Source organism: Heloderma suspectum, chromosome 13, assembly GCF_057233095.1.
Source record: "Heloderma suspectum isolate Gila_16-S chromosome 13, 16-S_ref, whole genome shotgun sequence".
Taxonomy (NCBI): Eukaryota; Metazoa; Chordata; class Lepidosauria; order Squamata; family Helodermatidae; genus Heloderma; species Heloderma suspectum.
In genome coordinates this window covers 10,926,238-10,944,084 of record NC_139470.1, presented here as the reverse complement: position 1 = coordinate 10,944,084, position 17,847 = coordinate 10,926,238, and the positions used below count along the sequence as shown (strand labels likewise).

The following is a 17,847-nucleotide window of genomic DNA, read 5'->3' as shown; positions in this document are numbered from 1 at the left end:
TAGATCAGCATGGAGAGGGTGATTCTTGCAGAAAGTCTGAATGCAGGGGGCTTTCAACAAGAAGCCAATGATGTAGAATTTTGTAAACCCCACAGGCTCAGTTGAAGGATGGATGGATAATCTATTTCTACTCCATGTCAGTTTTGGATGTATTCAGTCATTGGTCCATTCATTCCCATCTCTTGAAATTCTCCACCTTGCTTGTGGGGAGAGAAATTTGGGAGACAATTTCCCCAAATTTCTCCAGGGGGAGGAGAAATTCTCAACCATTTCTCCCAGGCAGGACTCCCCATTGGCAGGGTGTACAGCACAGCGTCTTTTGATCTTGGTAAGGGCTTTGGGGGTTTTCATGCTGCAATAGCAGCAACTGTCTTGGCAGGCTGGCCCCCACTTTGCATCCACTGCAATGCAAGTGGGGGAGCATATTATCCAGCTCCAGAGATGAGGTGGAGTTCGTGCTCTGCCAAAGTCTGTCCTCCAATTTCCTGAAAGTTTTCTCCCCCCATGAAAGAGGCTTCCATTGTTCTGCCTCATTCAGGATGTTTTATAATGTATGTTTGTGGTGTTTTTGAGCGTAGGTAATCACAGCGAGCCTCCCAGGTGGCCTGCAGGCCCTGATCTGAAAAAGCTCTATGGGAGGAATTACTTCATGGTGCCTTCCACTGGGTTCTAACTGAAGTGTAGGAAGCTGAGGAGGCCACAGGCTGCCAGAGAGATAATGGTGCAATGAAAAACAGGACACTTGACTTGTGCTCTTTCCTCAACCATCTCCTAAGTAAGGTAAGCCCAAGAAACCCAAACCCAATCCAACATTTCTTCAACATTGAATTTCTTTTCAAAAGCCATTTATCTTCTATCAAATTGAATGAGAATGGTGGAAAAAAATGTGGGAGAAAAAGTTTTGGCACAGCACTAATCTGTGATACTTTTTAGTCCACACCACCGCTACCCAAAAACATACTTAAATACAAAGGGATGGAGGAAATAGACTTCCCTGCCTGCTCCTTCCCATGGCAGCCCCTTGAAAATGCTACACAGAGAGTCAGGAGACCCTGATGAATGGGGTGAGCTGTGGGGTGGGATGGGGTGAGGGGGACCCCCCCAAATCAGGTGGAGTAATCTTCCATGAGTGGAACCCTTCCTCTCAAGGAAAGTCCCATCCTCTCCAAGCTTTTGAACATATTCCCTTAAAAATACACACTTTTAAATGTAGTTTAGCCTATGATCCAGATTTGTATATGCATTCTGGTAGACTTTTTGAGCCAGGAACATCATCAGAGCAGCACAAAATCTGAAGGTTGTTCCACAGTCCATACATTTGTCTGGGATCAGGTGAATTCATATAGGAATTCACAACAAACAGATTTCATTTCTGTTTGCAAATCATATGAACATCTCCCATTTGCATTCCCTTTTTTCCCTAATACATGTTTGCAATTTCTCTATTCACGAGCATGTTCAAAAAATGCAATGTGGTTGTTTTTTAATGTGCACTTTGAAATGCAATTTTTAAAAAATACGAATTCTCATGCTTTAATCAATGGGGGAAAGTGCACACTTTTGCAAAATATGCACAGAAATAAAGACTTTCCCCATTCAAAGTGTGCACATTTCCAGTTTGAATAAGCCAAACAACAGGCTGAAAACAAAAGCAGGTGTGAAATGAGGTGTGAAACAATTAAATTTGCCTGAAAGTCCAGATTTTTTTTAAAAAAAAATGGCCCGCAAGTCCATGGAATCTGTGTGACTTGGGAAAAGCCAGCCCACTGCAGACTCCATGGGTGAGATTCATGGAAATCCAAACTCATTTGATTCCTTTATGATTTTCTCCGACATCCCTAAGTAGCAGCAACATCACTTTTTCTGGGTTTTTTGTAAAGCTTTTATTTGGGGGGCCTGCCACTTCAAGTGGGGACATCAGCAACTGTGTTGGCAGTCCAGCTGCCATTTTGTATCCTCCACAATGCCCTAGACCTGGCATCATTCTTGAACACTATGGGGAGGGCATGACAACCATCACCCAAAAAACAGGGTGTAGAAAATTCTGCACAGGGAGTTCTCTTTTTTCTAATGTGGGTGAGAAGAAAACACATCTCAAAAAGTTTCTCAGGGGGAAAGAATTCTGAGAAATTCTGCCTTGGGTCCACTTCAAACCAGGCAGCCATGCTTATGACACATGATAAAATTGGCCTTCCTGTCAGAGGAGAGATTCTATTTTCTCCTTCACACGGCATACCTCCTCTTGCAAATGTGAAACCTGTTTTGCGTGTGCTTTGCTCTGCACAGATAAGCTAATCAAAGACAATATGAAAAGCTGCTCTTTCATGCTGGGTCGTAACATTCTTGGAATTAATGAATAATGGCAAAATGGTATTCAAGTCACTTGCTAAATATTATTTTCCCTCTTTTTGGCCAGCTTCCCCCACCCCACTGCACCCCACAGCATTAATCAAACCCTTATGATGTTAGTATTCATTACCCTATAGATTTATGACATAGTCTTCTGTATAGTGGTTTGGGGAATACTATGGTATATTGACTATTTGGCTTTAGAGCAGGACATGTGTATGGAGGGGGACAGAGAGATGCAGAGTGATCCTTTGCATATTAAATGTTGTGTTTATCAGCTGGTGTCACAAAAGCAGATTACCCAGCCGCCTTTTTCCTGTCTGGTTTCTGAAATACACCCCCACAGATCTGCAGGGAGAATAAAAAAGAACCCCAAAGGGATATTTCACAGGAAACATGTTGACAGAAGGCTCAAGTGGATATAATAGAATGAGGAAAGAATTTACGAACTGCCTTGCTAGATGAGATTAGCTCGTCCAGCTGTCTCCCACACTGGCCAGCCAAATATTCTGCCCCCAACACATGAAACTCTTGTGGTGGGGTTGCCTTGTGTTCAAGTGAAGGAACCATAACCATGTAGGGCTGAATTGAATGGGAGGCGCTTTTGCATGCATTCGTGCCCCTGTTGAAAGCACCCAGCTTTGGGGTGGCTGCAAACAGAAGTGAAATTGCCTGCCAATTCAGAGTGAGGGCAGGGAGCGTTGTCCTCACTCTGAATTGGCTCCACATTGTCATCATGTACCCAAACCTGATTGGCTGCATGACAGTGTCAGGTTTTGTGTCCCTTGATGGGCTAGGATCACTATTCCCAGCAAGAGTATGCTGCCTAAAATGAATGGTGTTGAAGCAGCTGCTGGGAAGGGCAGTGAATAGCAGATAACAGGTGCAAAAAGGGGGTAAGCATTTAGGGATTTGTGGAGAATATGTCAAGCCCACAGAAGGCCCCCAAAATTCTCAAGTCTGACATCTAAGTGTGGCCTACTCAACATGTCAGTGTCTGCCTCTGGCCTATACTGTTTTTGACCCTATGGTATAGCTTTCATTTCCTGCCTCCCAATTCCTCTGAGGCCCAAACCAGACATTGAAATGGAGACAGCATAACCATGGCTTTCATCAGGTTGCCCTTGAGTTCCATGCTTGCGACGTTGAAGCCTTCTCAGGCCTAGAGATCAAGTAATCAGACATCTGCACTGTTCAGTGTCTTCTTTTATACTCTCCCAGGCAGGAAGTTACCTCACTTTCTGATTCTGGTATGGTGCATCCTTCCATTTGCCAAGCTCATTCCCCATCAGGATGTTCCTGGACAAAACAGTCCTGAAGCTGAAGGACACTGTGGTTGGTTGGTACTCAGCCAAAACCTGAGCAACAGGGGCCATCCTGCCACTATGGGATGGGAAGGCTCTGAAAACAATATCCCAAAAAAGCCCCCAACATTAAAAAAAATACAAAAGAAAACTTGAATTTCCCCAAAGAAAATTGCATGCCTGAGGTAATTTACATTTTACTTTTAACGCTGTAAACTTGCCCAATTTTTTTTCACCTCAGCAATTTCACATGGGGGATATATATCTTAGGAATATGCCAACATATAGTGACGGGTGACATTTGTCATCCCAGGTAGAATGCTTCAGAGAATTAACAGACTCCGTGAGGCTGGAAATGCCAAGAAGTATAATGTAACAGACCTTTAAACCCAGGGCTGTTCCACATCTTACACCAAAGAAGGCAATAGAATTCTGGGTTGTACCGCTTTGCAGGGGGTAGTGGTGGTGGGGATATACTGTTTAGTGACCTTCAGAATATAATAGTCCCTGCATGTAGTAAGCTATGAATGAGAGAGAGGCTTCTGCTAAATCTTGCTAGCTTACTACATGCAAGCAATTTGGGGGGGGGGAGTATATGGCCCAGTCTCATTTCACCTGTCATATGATATGGTATAGTCCTGATATACCACCAAGTCTGCCTATTGCATAGAATGGTGCATCATTCAGAGACTTCACCCCTGATGACAGCCAATTTTTTAAATGTCTCCAGCTTTGGTATATTGTCAGATTTGTAAGAGCCCAAATTTCCCAGGCAGGCACTCACTTTTGAATTTCTGCCATTTTCCAAACCAGACAAAAATTGAGAAGAAATATATGTTTCAAAGGGCATTTGATGGGAATTGACAGATAAGTTACAGAGACAAAAAAAGAGGAAGCTTTAAACAAAGAAATGGAAAGTCGTGCTCTCTCCTGAACCTGCCAGAGCAAATGAATATTTTAAACTTGTTTTAATAATTGACCTTGATTAGACACGGAGGGACAGTATTCCTGGGAAAACTGTCACCAGTCAAGGAAGTTTCGGTCTTTGATTAAGGAGGAACCTAATTTGTGGGTGAGCTAATGCTGTTCAGACCCATAGGATCCTGAGTGCTTGATTTTTACTTTTATTTTCTCTTGGGCATCGTCTATGACTTATCATGCTCCCTGAATTGTGTGAAAATCCAGGGAAGGAGTGGCGGATGAAGAAACATTAATTTCACTATGTGGCTATGGTTTACATGTAACTGGCTTTCTGTTTAGTTAAAATAGCCATACACGGAGGTAACATGTGAGCATGTCTATAACATGTAAGCTAAATAATTATCAGGAGAACTTCCCTGGTCCAGCTTGGAAATTGGGCTCAGAAAAAGCCCAATTCACCACACTTTAAGAAGGATGCAGACAAACTGGAGAGGGTTCAGAGGAGGGCAACAAAGATGATCAGGGGACTGGAAACAAAGCCCTATGAAGAGAGACTGAAAGAACTGGGCATGTTTAGCCTTGAGAAGAGCAGACTGAGGGGAGATATGATAGCACTCTTCAAGTACTTGAAAGGTTGTCACAGAGAAGAAGGCCAGGATCTCTTCTTGATCATCCCAGAGTGCAGGACACGGAATAATGGGCTCAAGTGACAGGAAGCCAGATTCCGGCTGAACATCAGGAAAAACTTCCTGAGTGTCAGAGCAATACGACAATGGAACCAATTACCTGGGGAGGTGGTGGGCTCTCCCACACTGGAGGCCTTCAAGACGAGGCTGGACAGCCATTTGTCGGAGATGCTCTGACTTAGATTCCTGCATTGAGCAGGGGGTTGGACTCGATGGCCTTGTAGGCCCCTTCCAACCCTACTATTCTATGATTCTATGATTCTATGAAATGTAACTATTTTCCTAAACTCCGAAAATAGATCAGTGAACTGCGAGCCCAGTCCATAGCTCATTGAACTCTGAGTCCAGTTCATGGTTCAGTGAACTCTGAGCTCACTTCATAGCTCAGTGAACTCTGAGCCAAGTTCGTAGCTCAGTGAACTCCGAGCCCAGGTCATAGCTCAGCGAACTCTGAGCCCACTTCATAATTCATTGAACTCTGAGCCCACTTCATAGCTCAGTGAACTCTGAGCCAAGTGAACTCCAAGCCCAGTTTGTAGCTCTGTTAACTCTGAGCCCAGTTCATGGTTCAGTGAACTCCGAGCCCAGTTAGTACTAGCACAGTTAGCTCCAAGCCCATGCTATCAGTGCCATGAAGTTTTTTAAAAAGCTTGTTTTCTACTTTAAACCTGAATAAATTGCAACATAGGGTTGTGTTTTGGATTTATTTGTTTTAATGAGATTGGATGCAGAAATTATTGTCCATACCATTTATTATTTTAAGGAAGCAATCCTATGTCCCCTAGATAGTGCCTGCAGGGACATAGAATTGTTCAGTTTCCAGGCCCTGAGCTCATAGACAGGGCTCCGAGCTGGGAGCCAGGAAACTGCTCTCCCCACTCCATTCCCCCGCCCCATGCCCCGTTGCCGGCACGGTTCTGGCTACCTCTCCACATTCGGAAAATGGAGCACGGAGATGGTGAAAAGTGGGAGGGGAGGAGACTGGGGACATGGAGATATGAGGTATCCCCAGCCATCCCCAGCTTCCATCCCTCCCCAAAGCCTCTGCAGTCACCCATCTAGCCAATATGCAGAGCATGAAGCACAAGGCACCTTCTACTCTGCATAGGATCCTTGCAAACCTCTGAGTTCAGAGGCTTACGTGTAGCCAGGGTGCATCCCTTAGGATTGCCCCCTAAACTACAAAAAAAAAAAATAGTATGACAGAGTTCACCAAGATTGCAAATGTTTTCCTTTGGTGCTTTTTCAGCTATAGCACCTGGTTCTCTGAATTTGTCAGGAGCGTCTCTGAGCAGAGCTCCACTCATGGGATGCTCTCACCAGTAGAAAGGAGCTGTCAACTTTCAGCAATCCCCAGAGCCCCTTGTGCTACCCCAATCCTCCAGAGCAGATTTTTAGGAAGTCTCTGAAACTGTGTAGGAAGGTTGCTGTGGGAGGGTGTCAGTGAAAATCAACTTCCTCCCTTCCAACAGTGGGATCTTTCACTAGATCTCAGTTCAGTCCACGAACAGAAAAAGTCCTTCTCTTCACAGAACCCAAATTAGTATCTAAGCCTGCTGCTTCCAATTCCTCTTTTAATAGTGGGATGTCTGCTGATCCAGAAGAACAGATATTACCTGGGTAGATTTAGTCCTCCAACAGACATTTAATCTTTACTCTGTTGCTCTGATTATTAATTTTGCTGGTTTAATATTTTTAACATTTGTTAATGTTTTTAATGTTTCATATTGTATTTTAATACTTCTATTATATTTTTTGTTTGGTGGTTTTGTTGTTGTTTTAGGTTTTGTGATTGTAAACCACTTCAAAGGCATTTGCTAATTGGGCGGTATACAAATCTAATATAGATAGGTAGATCCCAAAAGTGGAGTATATGATTGTGCAGCCCTAGTATCAACACACGTTTGGCTGTAACGATAAACCAGAATTGCTGAGACAGGATAGTGCTCTTCAAGTACATGAAAGATGGTCACAGAGAGGAAGGCCAGGATCTCTTCTCCATCATCCCAGAGTGCAGGACACAGAATAATGGGCTCAAGTTACAGGAAGCCAGATTCTAGCTGAACATCAGGAAACACTTCCTGACTACAGCAATACGACAATGGAACCAATGACCTAGGGAGGCGGTGGGCTCTCCCACACCGGAGGCATTCAAGACGAGGCTAGACAGCCATCTGTCAGGGTTGCTTTGACTTGGATTCCTGCATTGAGCAGGGGGTTGGACTCGAAGGTCTTGTAGGCCCCTTCCAACCCTACTATTCTGTGATTCTATGTTCTTATGTTCTTAGAACAATATGACAATGGGAAAAATTCCCTAGGGAGGTGGTGGGCTCTCCCACACTGACCCACAACATGACCCAGCCTGTCTCCCAGTCCCACTGACAGCCAGCTAGTGATTCACTTTCCTCCCACTGCCACCCCCTTTTTTTAATGCCCCAGGTAGTCTTTCTCAGTGCTCCAGGTCTCTCCCCTCACTCCCCTCTCTGATGGTTGGCCTTATCTTATGGCCAGGCACAAAGAGTACTGAAAAAATGTGGTCTTCCCAGGGCTACTGACCTCCGGGTTTAAGAGCAAGGAGGGAGGCAGGCAAGGCATAAGACTGGGTAGGGGACATGTGGACCTTCAGAAACATGGACTGTGACTCCCATCAGCCCTAGCTAACATAGCCAATGATGAGGGTTGATGGGAACTGTGGATGATGGGAGGGTGTGGAGGGCAACACATTCCCCCTCACTAGCATGAGAGAAGAATGTTTGGTGTTGTAATGCTTGCTTTATATATAGAAATAAAAATGTTGGTGCCTTCATAATAGAGATTATGTGGCAAGGCAAGGATCCCATGAACAAAACAAAACAAAACAGAATGTCTATGCCACATTAGTGCCCACTGAATATACCAGCATTTGTGGCATAGTTAGCATTGTAGCTGTCAAGAAGAGAGACGTTGCCCTGGTTGCGTGAGCAAAAGGGATTATTGAAGAAGAAAATTGGCTGAATGAGGGCAATTACTTTGCAATAACCACCCATGACGTAAACAGCAGCAGGTCTTCCATGTGTAACTGCGGATGTAGTAATAATAATAATAAAACTTATAGGAAAACATGCTTTAAATGAGAGTAACAGTAATACTTTTATTGCAATGTCCAGAACAAGGAATGCATTAAAAAAATTCTCCCCCCAAATGAGAAGCAAAGATACCTTTCTTATATTAGCATGAAACAGAAGTTGATATTTCAGTCCCTGCTGAGCCATTCTTGTCATTTAAATAATAAACTTTTCATTAAAATGACCATGAATGTAATCGCTCTATGTTCTTCCATGCAATGAGCACAGCAGTGGGAATTGAGTTAGTGGAGTATTAATTGTTCCAGATCTTTAACCTTGGAATGGCATGACAGCAGTACGTGAGAGATGGAAATTTCAGCTGCTGGCATCTCTCTATACGATCTTCCACTTGAGATGCATTTCTTGTCTGGATTGATTTTCTTTCTTATTCACAATAGGTTCATGGAAGGGGAAGAGAGGAAATCTCACAAAGTTCTCAGATGTGGAAGAAGAGAGTGAGTGACTGTCATCAACCACTTCCTGAACAGCTGGACTTGTAAGTTTCCACTTGGCTACTCACCTATGGTGAGGCAAAATTGCTTCCAGCTAAAATTGAGTGAAAACAGAACAGCCTCCAAAAATTCTTCACCCTATTCTCAGGTGGCAGAATTGGAGGGAAGGGCCTGATCAACAATAAAGGCTTGAAGGCTTCTGACTCTTGGCTTACAGTCTGCTTCCTGACCCCCAGCTCCTGCATGATGGCTGCCTATGGCTCAGCTCTTGAGAGTAAATCCTTGCAGACCTGGCTTCTGACTCTTGGCTTACCGTCGCTTCCTGACCCCCAGCTCCTGCATGATGGCTGCCTATGGCTCAGCTCTTGAGAGTAAATCCTTGCAGACCTGGCTTCTGACTCTTGGCTTACTGTCGCTTCCTGAATCCCACCACCTGCGTGATAGTTGCCTATGACTCAGCTCTTGACACAACTTCACCCCGAACTTCACTTTCAGCTGATACTCAGTGACAATTCTCGGCATGCATCTCTGCTTTCTGAGGTCTTGCTCTGACTCTTTCCTGAGTGTTAAACTAAGACTCGTGAGGTAATCCAGTATTATGACAAGGGGGTCATAGGAGCACCTGGGCTGAATGCCAGAATTGTCTGGCAGAGAACCATTTCCTTCTTCCACCTGTTCCTCCACAGAAGGCATTGCTCTAACCCGATACGACACATACGCAGCTAATGGTCATTTGACCACCTGGCTAATTGTCTGCTTTACAAGAAGTGGGCTCTCAGCAGCTGCCTTAACAACAGGATCCCTGGCTGTGGAGGGGTAAAGTCCATTTCCCAAGCAATTTCTGGATGTCATGTTAGAAAATTGTGTCCTATAATTTCATGCTGGCCTTAATGGGCCATCTGCTATAAGCTTTCCATTGTGAGGACGATCCATAAGCAGTTGGGATACTGAAGGCATGGTTGCTCATTGGATCTGGAACAGGATGGACATCCAGCCCGTGTGACCAGCACATAATTCCCTGATAAAATAGGTGTCATGTTGCACTGGAACTAGGAAGCTGCCTTATACTGAATCAGACCCTTGATCCATCTAGCTCAGTGGTGTTGACACCGACTGCCAGCGGCTCTCCAGGGTTAGACCTGATAGACGTTCAGTCGTTCAGTCGTGTCCGACTCTTCGTGACCCCATGGACCAGAGCACGCCAGGCCTTCCTGTCCTGCGCTCTCTCCCAGAGCGTGCTCAAGTTCATATTCATTGCATCCGTGATGCTATCTAGCCATCTCATCCTCTGCCGTCCCCTTCTCCTTTTGCCTTCAGTCTTTCCCAGCATATCATGGTGTGGAGAATGTGGATAAGGAGACATTTTTTCTCTCTCCCTCTCTCTCAAAATAGTAGAACCTGGAATCATCCTATGAAGCTGATCAGTGGGAGATTCAGGACAGATAAAAGGATTAAAGGAAGGACTTCGTCACACAGACAGCACATAGTTAAACTATGGAATTTGCTACCATGGGATGTGGTGATGGCCACCAATTTGGATGGCTTTAAAGCAGGGTTGGACAAATTCCTGGGGGAAAAGGCTATCCATGGCTACTAGTCCTGATGGCTATGTGCTACCTCCAGTACCAGAGGCAGGGAGCCTGTGTACACCAGTTGCTGGGGAACATGGGTGGGAGGGTTCTCTAGAGGGAAGGGCTATAGCTCAGTGGTTGGGCACATGCTTTGCATGGAGAAGCCCCTAGGTGCTATTGTGCTCATGCCCTGCTTCTGGGTTCCTGATCGACAGCTGGTTGGTCACTGTGTGAACAGAATGCTGGACTGGATGGACCCTTGGTCTGATCCAATAGGGCTCTCCTTATGTTCTTATGTTGTTGTTTGGTGATGCCAGGGATTGAACCTAGGGGCTTCTCCATGTGCCCAACTACTGAGCTGTAGCCCTTCCCTCTAGAGAACCCATCATCAGCTAGGGATGGGTGAACAAGTGATCTTCGTGTTCACTGAGACTCCCACCTTCAAGCTCAACTTGGCTCATTTCCAGTGTCCCATTATGCTCTTTTTTTTCATTTTGTTCAAATGGGGAAAGTGTGCATTTTGAATGGGGAAAATCCACATCATTTAAAAGTGCACCAAAAATGTGCACTTCCCCCCCCCCCATAGAGTACATACAGCATCAGAGTTTTTGCCATTATTGGAAGCACATATAAAGGCTGGTCAGGCAAAGCAACCCATGATGTATGTCTATAAATACTTGTTCGTGGTGAATAAATATGACACACAGGGTTGAAAGCAGGAATGGAATTGGATTGTCCCATTCTACCTAATTAGTGAGTCACACTGCTTGGTGTCTATACCTGTCGCATCTATGGCTGCACCTTATTCAGGAAAAACTTTTGTTTTGTGACTATGGGACACTGAAGCATCCCTTGAAGAAGGGATTGTCTAATGCGGCTAATTGTTGGTGGTGCAAGGCAGCTAATGCTTCTTTGACAATGTCCAGTAGTTGCTTCTTTGGGGGAGGAGTTATTATAGGGATAAAGTTTGTACTGGAACAGTCTTTAATATTTGCTGATGTACATGCTCTTTTACATTATTTACCTGCTTCATGGAAATTAATGAACAGCCAGCATCAGTGGATTCTCCACACCCTTTTGACAGCTAAAACACTGATATTTCAACATTGGAAGGATAAATGCTCACCTCCTATAATGCAATGGTTTGAGGACCTTACAATGCTTTCAATATTTGAATGGGTGGCATATAAGATGCCACCTCTAAATGGATACTTATCTGGATATCTAGTCCTTTCTTTCTTTTTTTGATGCTTACGTATAATTGTTAGAAAGTTATATTTTCATATATATGCATTTCATATGCATTCATTGCTGTGGAAATATACAAATCCATGTATGCATATTAAAAAAAAAAAACCACTAATAGAGTTGCCCATAATTCACTACATGGTCATGCCTTCTATATAGGTACTCTTTCCTGTGTGGAGCAACTCTGCATATGGCGTGCTTGCAATTGACTTTACAACTACCTTGTTCCAACAGTATAGACAATGATAGCACCACATCCCTACCACCACCACTGCTCTTACGATTTACAATGACAGAATAAATGGTGCAAAGCCACATTAATCTTTATTAGAAAACTGAGATTGTTGGGTGCCCTCCCCCCCCCCATTTTGAAAGGAGAGAGGGGAGAAAAATCACATCAACTATTTTATTTCTTCAGTAGCAAACACATAATTCCTGCTACTTATATCTATTTTTAATTTGCATTTCATTCAATTAAGTGTTCATATTGCTGACAACATTGTGCCATTTTGTAAATGTATTGCAAAAGTCACAAAAATAAAGCCCATAAATAAATGGCAGGATGTTCATAATTTTACAGAAATGACTACAGATAAGGAAGGGTGTGTGTGGGTGTGGGTGTGGGTGTGTTAAAAGTTTTGTTTGAGCATTCCGTATTCAGTATATTTACTGCATTCTGCAAAAGAGTGAAAAATATATAAAGTCCAATGTGATGAATAGTCAGAGATGGAAAAGCAACATTTATGGAACACTCACCGTCAATGTATACACACACACAACTCTGTATATCAGAAGCTGAAAAACCAAAGAAAATGAGAGAAGAACGGCCTTAAAAAAAAAAAAAAGTACTCAAAGGAGAGTTCTTCATACAGTGTTTTCTAACTCCAAAACACCACCCAGCATTTAATAAAGTTATTCTTTGGTAAAGGCATGGTTGAAATTTTATGGACAAAGCATAGAACTTGAGCAAATCATGATACAATCCTGTGCATACCTGCTCAGAAGTAAACTCCATTGAGTTCACTAGGGCTTACTTCCAGGAAACTGTCGACAGGATTGCAGCCTTAACTTCATCATGCAGTCATAAATTAAATGGGGAAAGACAGAGGCCTGGTGATGACATAGCTGTCATGATTTCCCATTGTTGAGAGAACAGGATCACCCCTCAAGCTTGCATTTTTCTTTCCCCTGCAACCCCCACCCCTGTGCTCTAACTTTTCCCTTTCTTCCCTTTTCACAGTGACTCATCATGATACATTATAGTGTCTGCAACAATAGTAACTCTAACTATAGTTAGTTCACACCAGAGTTTGCTAACCCACAGACATCATGACCTCAACATCATCAGCTTTTTCTCCTCCTCCCACCCCCAGCCTACTGTTTGTAACATCTTGCCTGATAAAGAATTCTGAAGATTTCAAAAACTTGAGGTGAAGGTTTTAGGCCTACAGAGGCAAGGAAAATAAAAGGTCAGGCCTAGAGGTCTGGAGTTACTTTTTTTGGCAGGGAGTATCCCTGGGAGGAGGAGTTTTATTTCAACTGGTTAAGTTTCAGTTTCATTTCCCAGTGAAGTTTCATTTCTTCAGTTTTGAGGGAAGAGGGTATAAAAAGAGAGTCAGAAAGACCTGAGCAGTAAGAACAAAGTCGGGGAGACCAGAGCCTGAAGAGGGAGCAGGAAGAAGCAGCTTGGAGAAGTCTAAGGACAGCTATGGTAAAGGAACTTGCATTTTGCAACTTTTATTATCTTTTAAGTCCTTTTGTATCACTGAGATCTACTCTGTAAATACCTTTAGTCATGATTTTCTTGCTTTAATTTACCAGTAAACTGTTGTGGTTAAACCCTGTGTCTGGAGTGTCAATCACCCCATGTCTACAGCCTCAACCCCACGTTATTGGAAAGGGGAAGGTAAAAGAAGGAAGGTGGGACTCTTAAGGAGGCAAGAGATCCTTAAGGAGTTGCTCAGGGAGTCCAGGTCATAAGGGGAACCCTGACACTTGCACATTTTTGGTGACATTTGAATTAGCCTAATAAAGGTTATTACACTACTATGGATTTTGATCTCTCTCTCTCTCTCTCTCTCTCATGCCAACATGGTTACCCTTGCTTTTTGAAAACTAACATTTTCAACCAACCAGGATTGGCATTTACATTAGTGCAAGTGTGTTGCTAAATTAAAGATAATTCCCAAAGGGGAAGGGAGGGAGGCTCTGCGTGTGAGGGGAAAGGAGGAAGAAGGGGCAAGGAGATTGTGAGGTATATCTGATACTCTAACACTGATCAGGAATGTTACACCTGCACTGCGCTGCACTGGGATGTAATGTGTTGCAGTCAGGTTAATGCCATAATCAACCTGTCCCACACAAACTAGTCAAGATGGGCGAACTTACCCTGAGTGAATCTGTTACTTTCTCAGAAAGTTACAAATTCATCTATGTGAGCTCGGATAAGCGTTGTAGGAGATCTTGTTCCGTGCCTATGAGTTTTCGCACATGTGCGATATCAAAGTGCATCTTGGGAACTGTCATTTGAAATTGCATAATGTAGCATGATGTCATGCATCACCATGTCATCTACCCCCTTCCTGACTGTTTTCACATGGCTTGCCTGCGTGTTTTCTCACCATTGCTGATCAGTATATGGAGGAGAGAAGAAGAGCATAAGAATATAAGAAAAGCCATGCTGGATCAGACCAAGGGCTGGATCAGACCAAGGGCTGGATCAGACCAAGGGCTGGATCAGACCAAGGGTCCATCTAGTCCAGCATTTTGTTCACACAGTGGCCAACCAGCTATCAACTGGGAACCCATGAGCACAATAGCACCCTCCCATCCATGTTCCCCAGCAACTAATGTACATAGGCTCACTGCCTCTGGTACTGGAGGTAGCACATAGCCACTAAGACTAGTAGCCATTGACAGCCTTTTCCTCCAGATAGGCACTCAGGTTCTCCTCCTCACAAAGCCAGAGCTGTGTCAGCATCACTGGATCATTCAAGGGTTAAACCAACCAGCTCAGCACACGTGCAGAAATGCATTATTTAGATGCAGTCTGCACGTGCTCCAAAGCTCACAATCAATTCCGAACTTAACAGCAAATTTGTAATACACATCCCAGCTCGCTACACAGCTGAGCTTTACGAACAGATGAGTTTCAACTAACAAGCTGATTAATGACCAAATCTGGCACTGCCTCCAATCTAAACACATTTCCCTGCATTCTGATGTAGAAAAGGAGAAGTTGCTTTTACATAACTGGAGCTCCAGTTATGGAATGGGATGTTGTGTCCTCCACTCTGCTGCGGTAGTCAGAATGGAATGAACTGGGGGCTGAAAGGAGGGAAAGTTTACAGTTGGGGAAATCCACTGAAGACTGGAACTGTTATGGTTATATTGTTTTATTATGGGCTCACTCTGGTTTAAGTTTAAAAAAGAAGAAAAAAAAGAAAACACCCTGTTGACTCAGAAGAAGTGATTGAAGGTGCAATCCTATGCATGTTTCGACAGAAAGATGTCCTACAACTCCCAGCACTCCCCCTCCAGCCATGCTGGGAGTTGTAGGACTTTTTTTCTGTCCAAACATGCATAGGATTCCACCCTAAGTGTTTTACACATGCAAAGAAATGGAGAGGTGGATCACTTTTCTCCATTGCAATGGATGGAGTGGCCCTTACAAGCAGAGGGACTCATAGGGGTGTTTTAGAACTCCATTACCCATAAGAAAACAATGGACTACAGGGGGTCAGTGTTGTAGGGGAGGTTTATTGGTGCTCCCTGAGTATGTCATTCTGTTGATGTATCTTCCTAATGGGAGCTTTCCAGTCAGGATGGTGCCAGGGGTGAAGCCCCCTCACTACATGCCAATGCTGGCTATTGGACAACAAAGATGTCAACTCTACCTTGGCCCATTTTTAGAGTACTTGACAGTGGCTCTCTGGGCACAGGGGGCGGGGGCATCTCCTGCATGGAGATGCCAGGGATTGAACCTGGAACCTTCTGCATCCAAAGCTCATGCCCTACCAGTGAATTACAGTTACAGCTCTTTTCTTCTGTACTGGGCACAGAATGCAGCATCTCAATCATCCTACTCACACCCCTTGTGGAAAAAGCAAGCTTCTAGCCCTTAAGGTTGTAAAGATAGGCTTAAACAGTGCCGAGGAGAGCGGAGGACAGGAAGGCCTGGCGTGCTGTGGTCCATGGGGTCACGAAGAGTCGGACATGACTTAACGACTGAACAACAACAAGGAAATGTCTGGAGCTTTATCAGAAATGAAACCGTAGCAGCAAAGCCTATAAAGTGGTGGTGGGGGGGAACCATTTGTTGAATTAAAACAGGTGTTGCTTTCCCCTTAAAAAGATATTGTATCATCGCACAGCTGGAAAGATTAAAGGTTTGTTTATCAGGAGAAGAAATATATATTTTTGTTTAAATGACATCTGAGGATAATAACACAGAATCCCAGCTGCAGTCTGGCTGATGATTTCACAGTATTCTTTTCCCTTGCCGTTGACTCCTATGGAGGTGTTTTTATTTTATTTTTTTAATTATTTTTTTGGCATGCTCCTTTGGCGTTCAATGTCACACTCTGCCCGGTAAAGCAGATAGAGAAATCCCGGAGCCAGCCACATTTTCGCTTCCAAAAGCTTACACGTCAGTCCTGTCTGCAAACTGACCCAGCGATTGCCCGCTGAGTCTCACAGGAAAGATGTCAGGCATCTGGCTCCCAGTGAAAAGGCATTTCCGCCAACGCGAATAAGCCCTCTGATGAAACAACACTGCAGGTGGCCGCTGCATCATAACATTCATTGGAACTGCTGCGGCAAAATCCAAACAGATGCAGGAGACATACAGTTCTAGTTGTCCCTCTGGCTTTGGTTTTCCTACCACGTTCAAACAAAACGTCTGTTGGCCTGGTGTGTTTTTCTGGCGAAGTTTCCCCTGGATAATTGGATTGTTCGAGTATTTAATGTAAATGGAGGATGTCGCACTAGACAAGAATGGCCCGATTTTAATAATGCTGTAAGAAATATTTGCTTTGCGAGGCAGAAAGCGTGTCATGATCATCTTTCTTGAGGTGTCTCGAACCTTCCTCAGTCCCATTACTGAGGCAGCACAATCCATTTCCCCACATTTAGTGTCTCTGCCGCTGTTTACAAGACCATCCAGTGTATATTGTCGCTAGCTGTTCTGTGGCTGTTCCTAATGGCTGAGTGGTGGGTAACAATGGCAAAAGACATTGCAAGGCTTGACTCAGTCCAGTGCAACATGGCAAAAAAGATGAAAACCCAATTTAGCAGGTGGTGATTAAAGGAGCGGTTCCTCCTGGCACACATTCTGAGAGAATACTGGAGAGGCAGGCACCATGTCAAAAGGTCCTGAGGATATAGCTAGGCTGGCCATCCAAGAGGGAAGTTAGCAGGGCTGGATGTCAGACTGCTGAGAGGTCAATTCTATTTGCTGAATTGGTACTCTTGTCCCAGGTATTGATTTTAGTAGGGGTTGTTCCTGGCCTGTTCCCAGTTATCTGGAGAGAGAGAGAGAGAGAGGGAGAGGGAGAGAGAGAGAGAGAGAGAGAGATTCTCATGATTTTGGCATTACCTCATCCCTATAGGATGATGATTAGAAATGGGCAAATCTGTCTGAACATATAAGACCAATTCTGGCCCACTTGCACTGGCTGCTTATATGCTTCCAATCCCAATTCGAAGTGCTGGTTTTGACCTATAAAGCCCTACACAGCTCAGGAACACAGTACCTGATGGAATGCATCTCCCAGCATGAACCAACCCATGCACTACACTCTGCATCTAAGGCCCTACTCCAGGAGCCTCCTCCAAGGGAGGCTCGGAGGGTGGCAACAAGGGAGAGGGCCTTCTCGGTGGTGGCTCCCCATTTATCGAATAATCTCCCTGACGAGGCCCACCTGGTGCCAATATTGTCATCTTTTCAGGGCCAGGTTAAAACTGCCCTCTTCTCTTAGGCATTTGGCAGCATATAATGAGTCTCTTGATTGTCTCTGGCTGATAGTTTTAAATTGTTTTAGATATATGTCGTTGTTGTGTGCGTTATTTGTTCTATGTCACTATGTGAATGGTTTTATATTTTATATAATGTATTTTTATGGTTTTTCATTTCTGTGAACCACCCAGAAAGCTTCAGCTATGGGGCAGTATAGAAATATAATAAATGAAATGAAATGTTTGTGTACTTTTCT

The 17,847-nt window shown here is 44.0% G+C and overlaps 1 protein-coding gene across 2 annotated transcripts in view; it reads right to left on the bottom strand.

Annotated features, from left to right (window-relative positions):
• Positions 1–12,028: 12,028 nt before the first annotated feature.
• ADGRD1 (adhesion G protein-coupled receptor D1) overlaps positions 12,029–17,847 on the bottom strand; it is a 304,783-nt gene continuing 298,964 nt past the window's right edge. For both annotated transcript variants that reach the window (XM_084820329.1, XM_084820331.1), the window contains one exon: positions 12,029–17,157. In XM_084820329.1, coding sequence (XP_084676455.1) covers positions 17,062–17,157 — 96 coding nt within the window. In that variant the 3' untranslated portion in view covers positions 12,029–17,061. The remainder of the gene's footprint in view (positions 17,158–17,847) is intronic.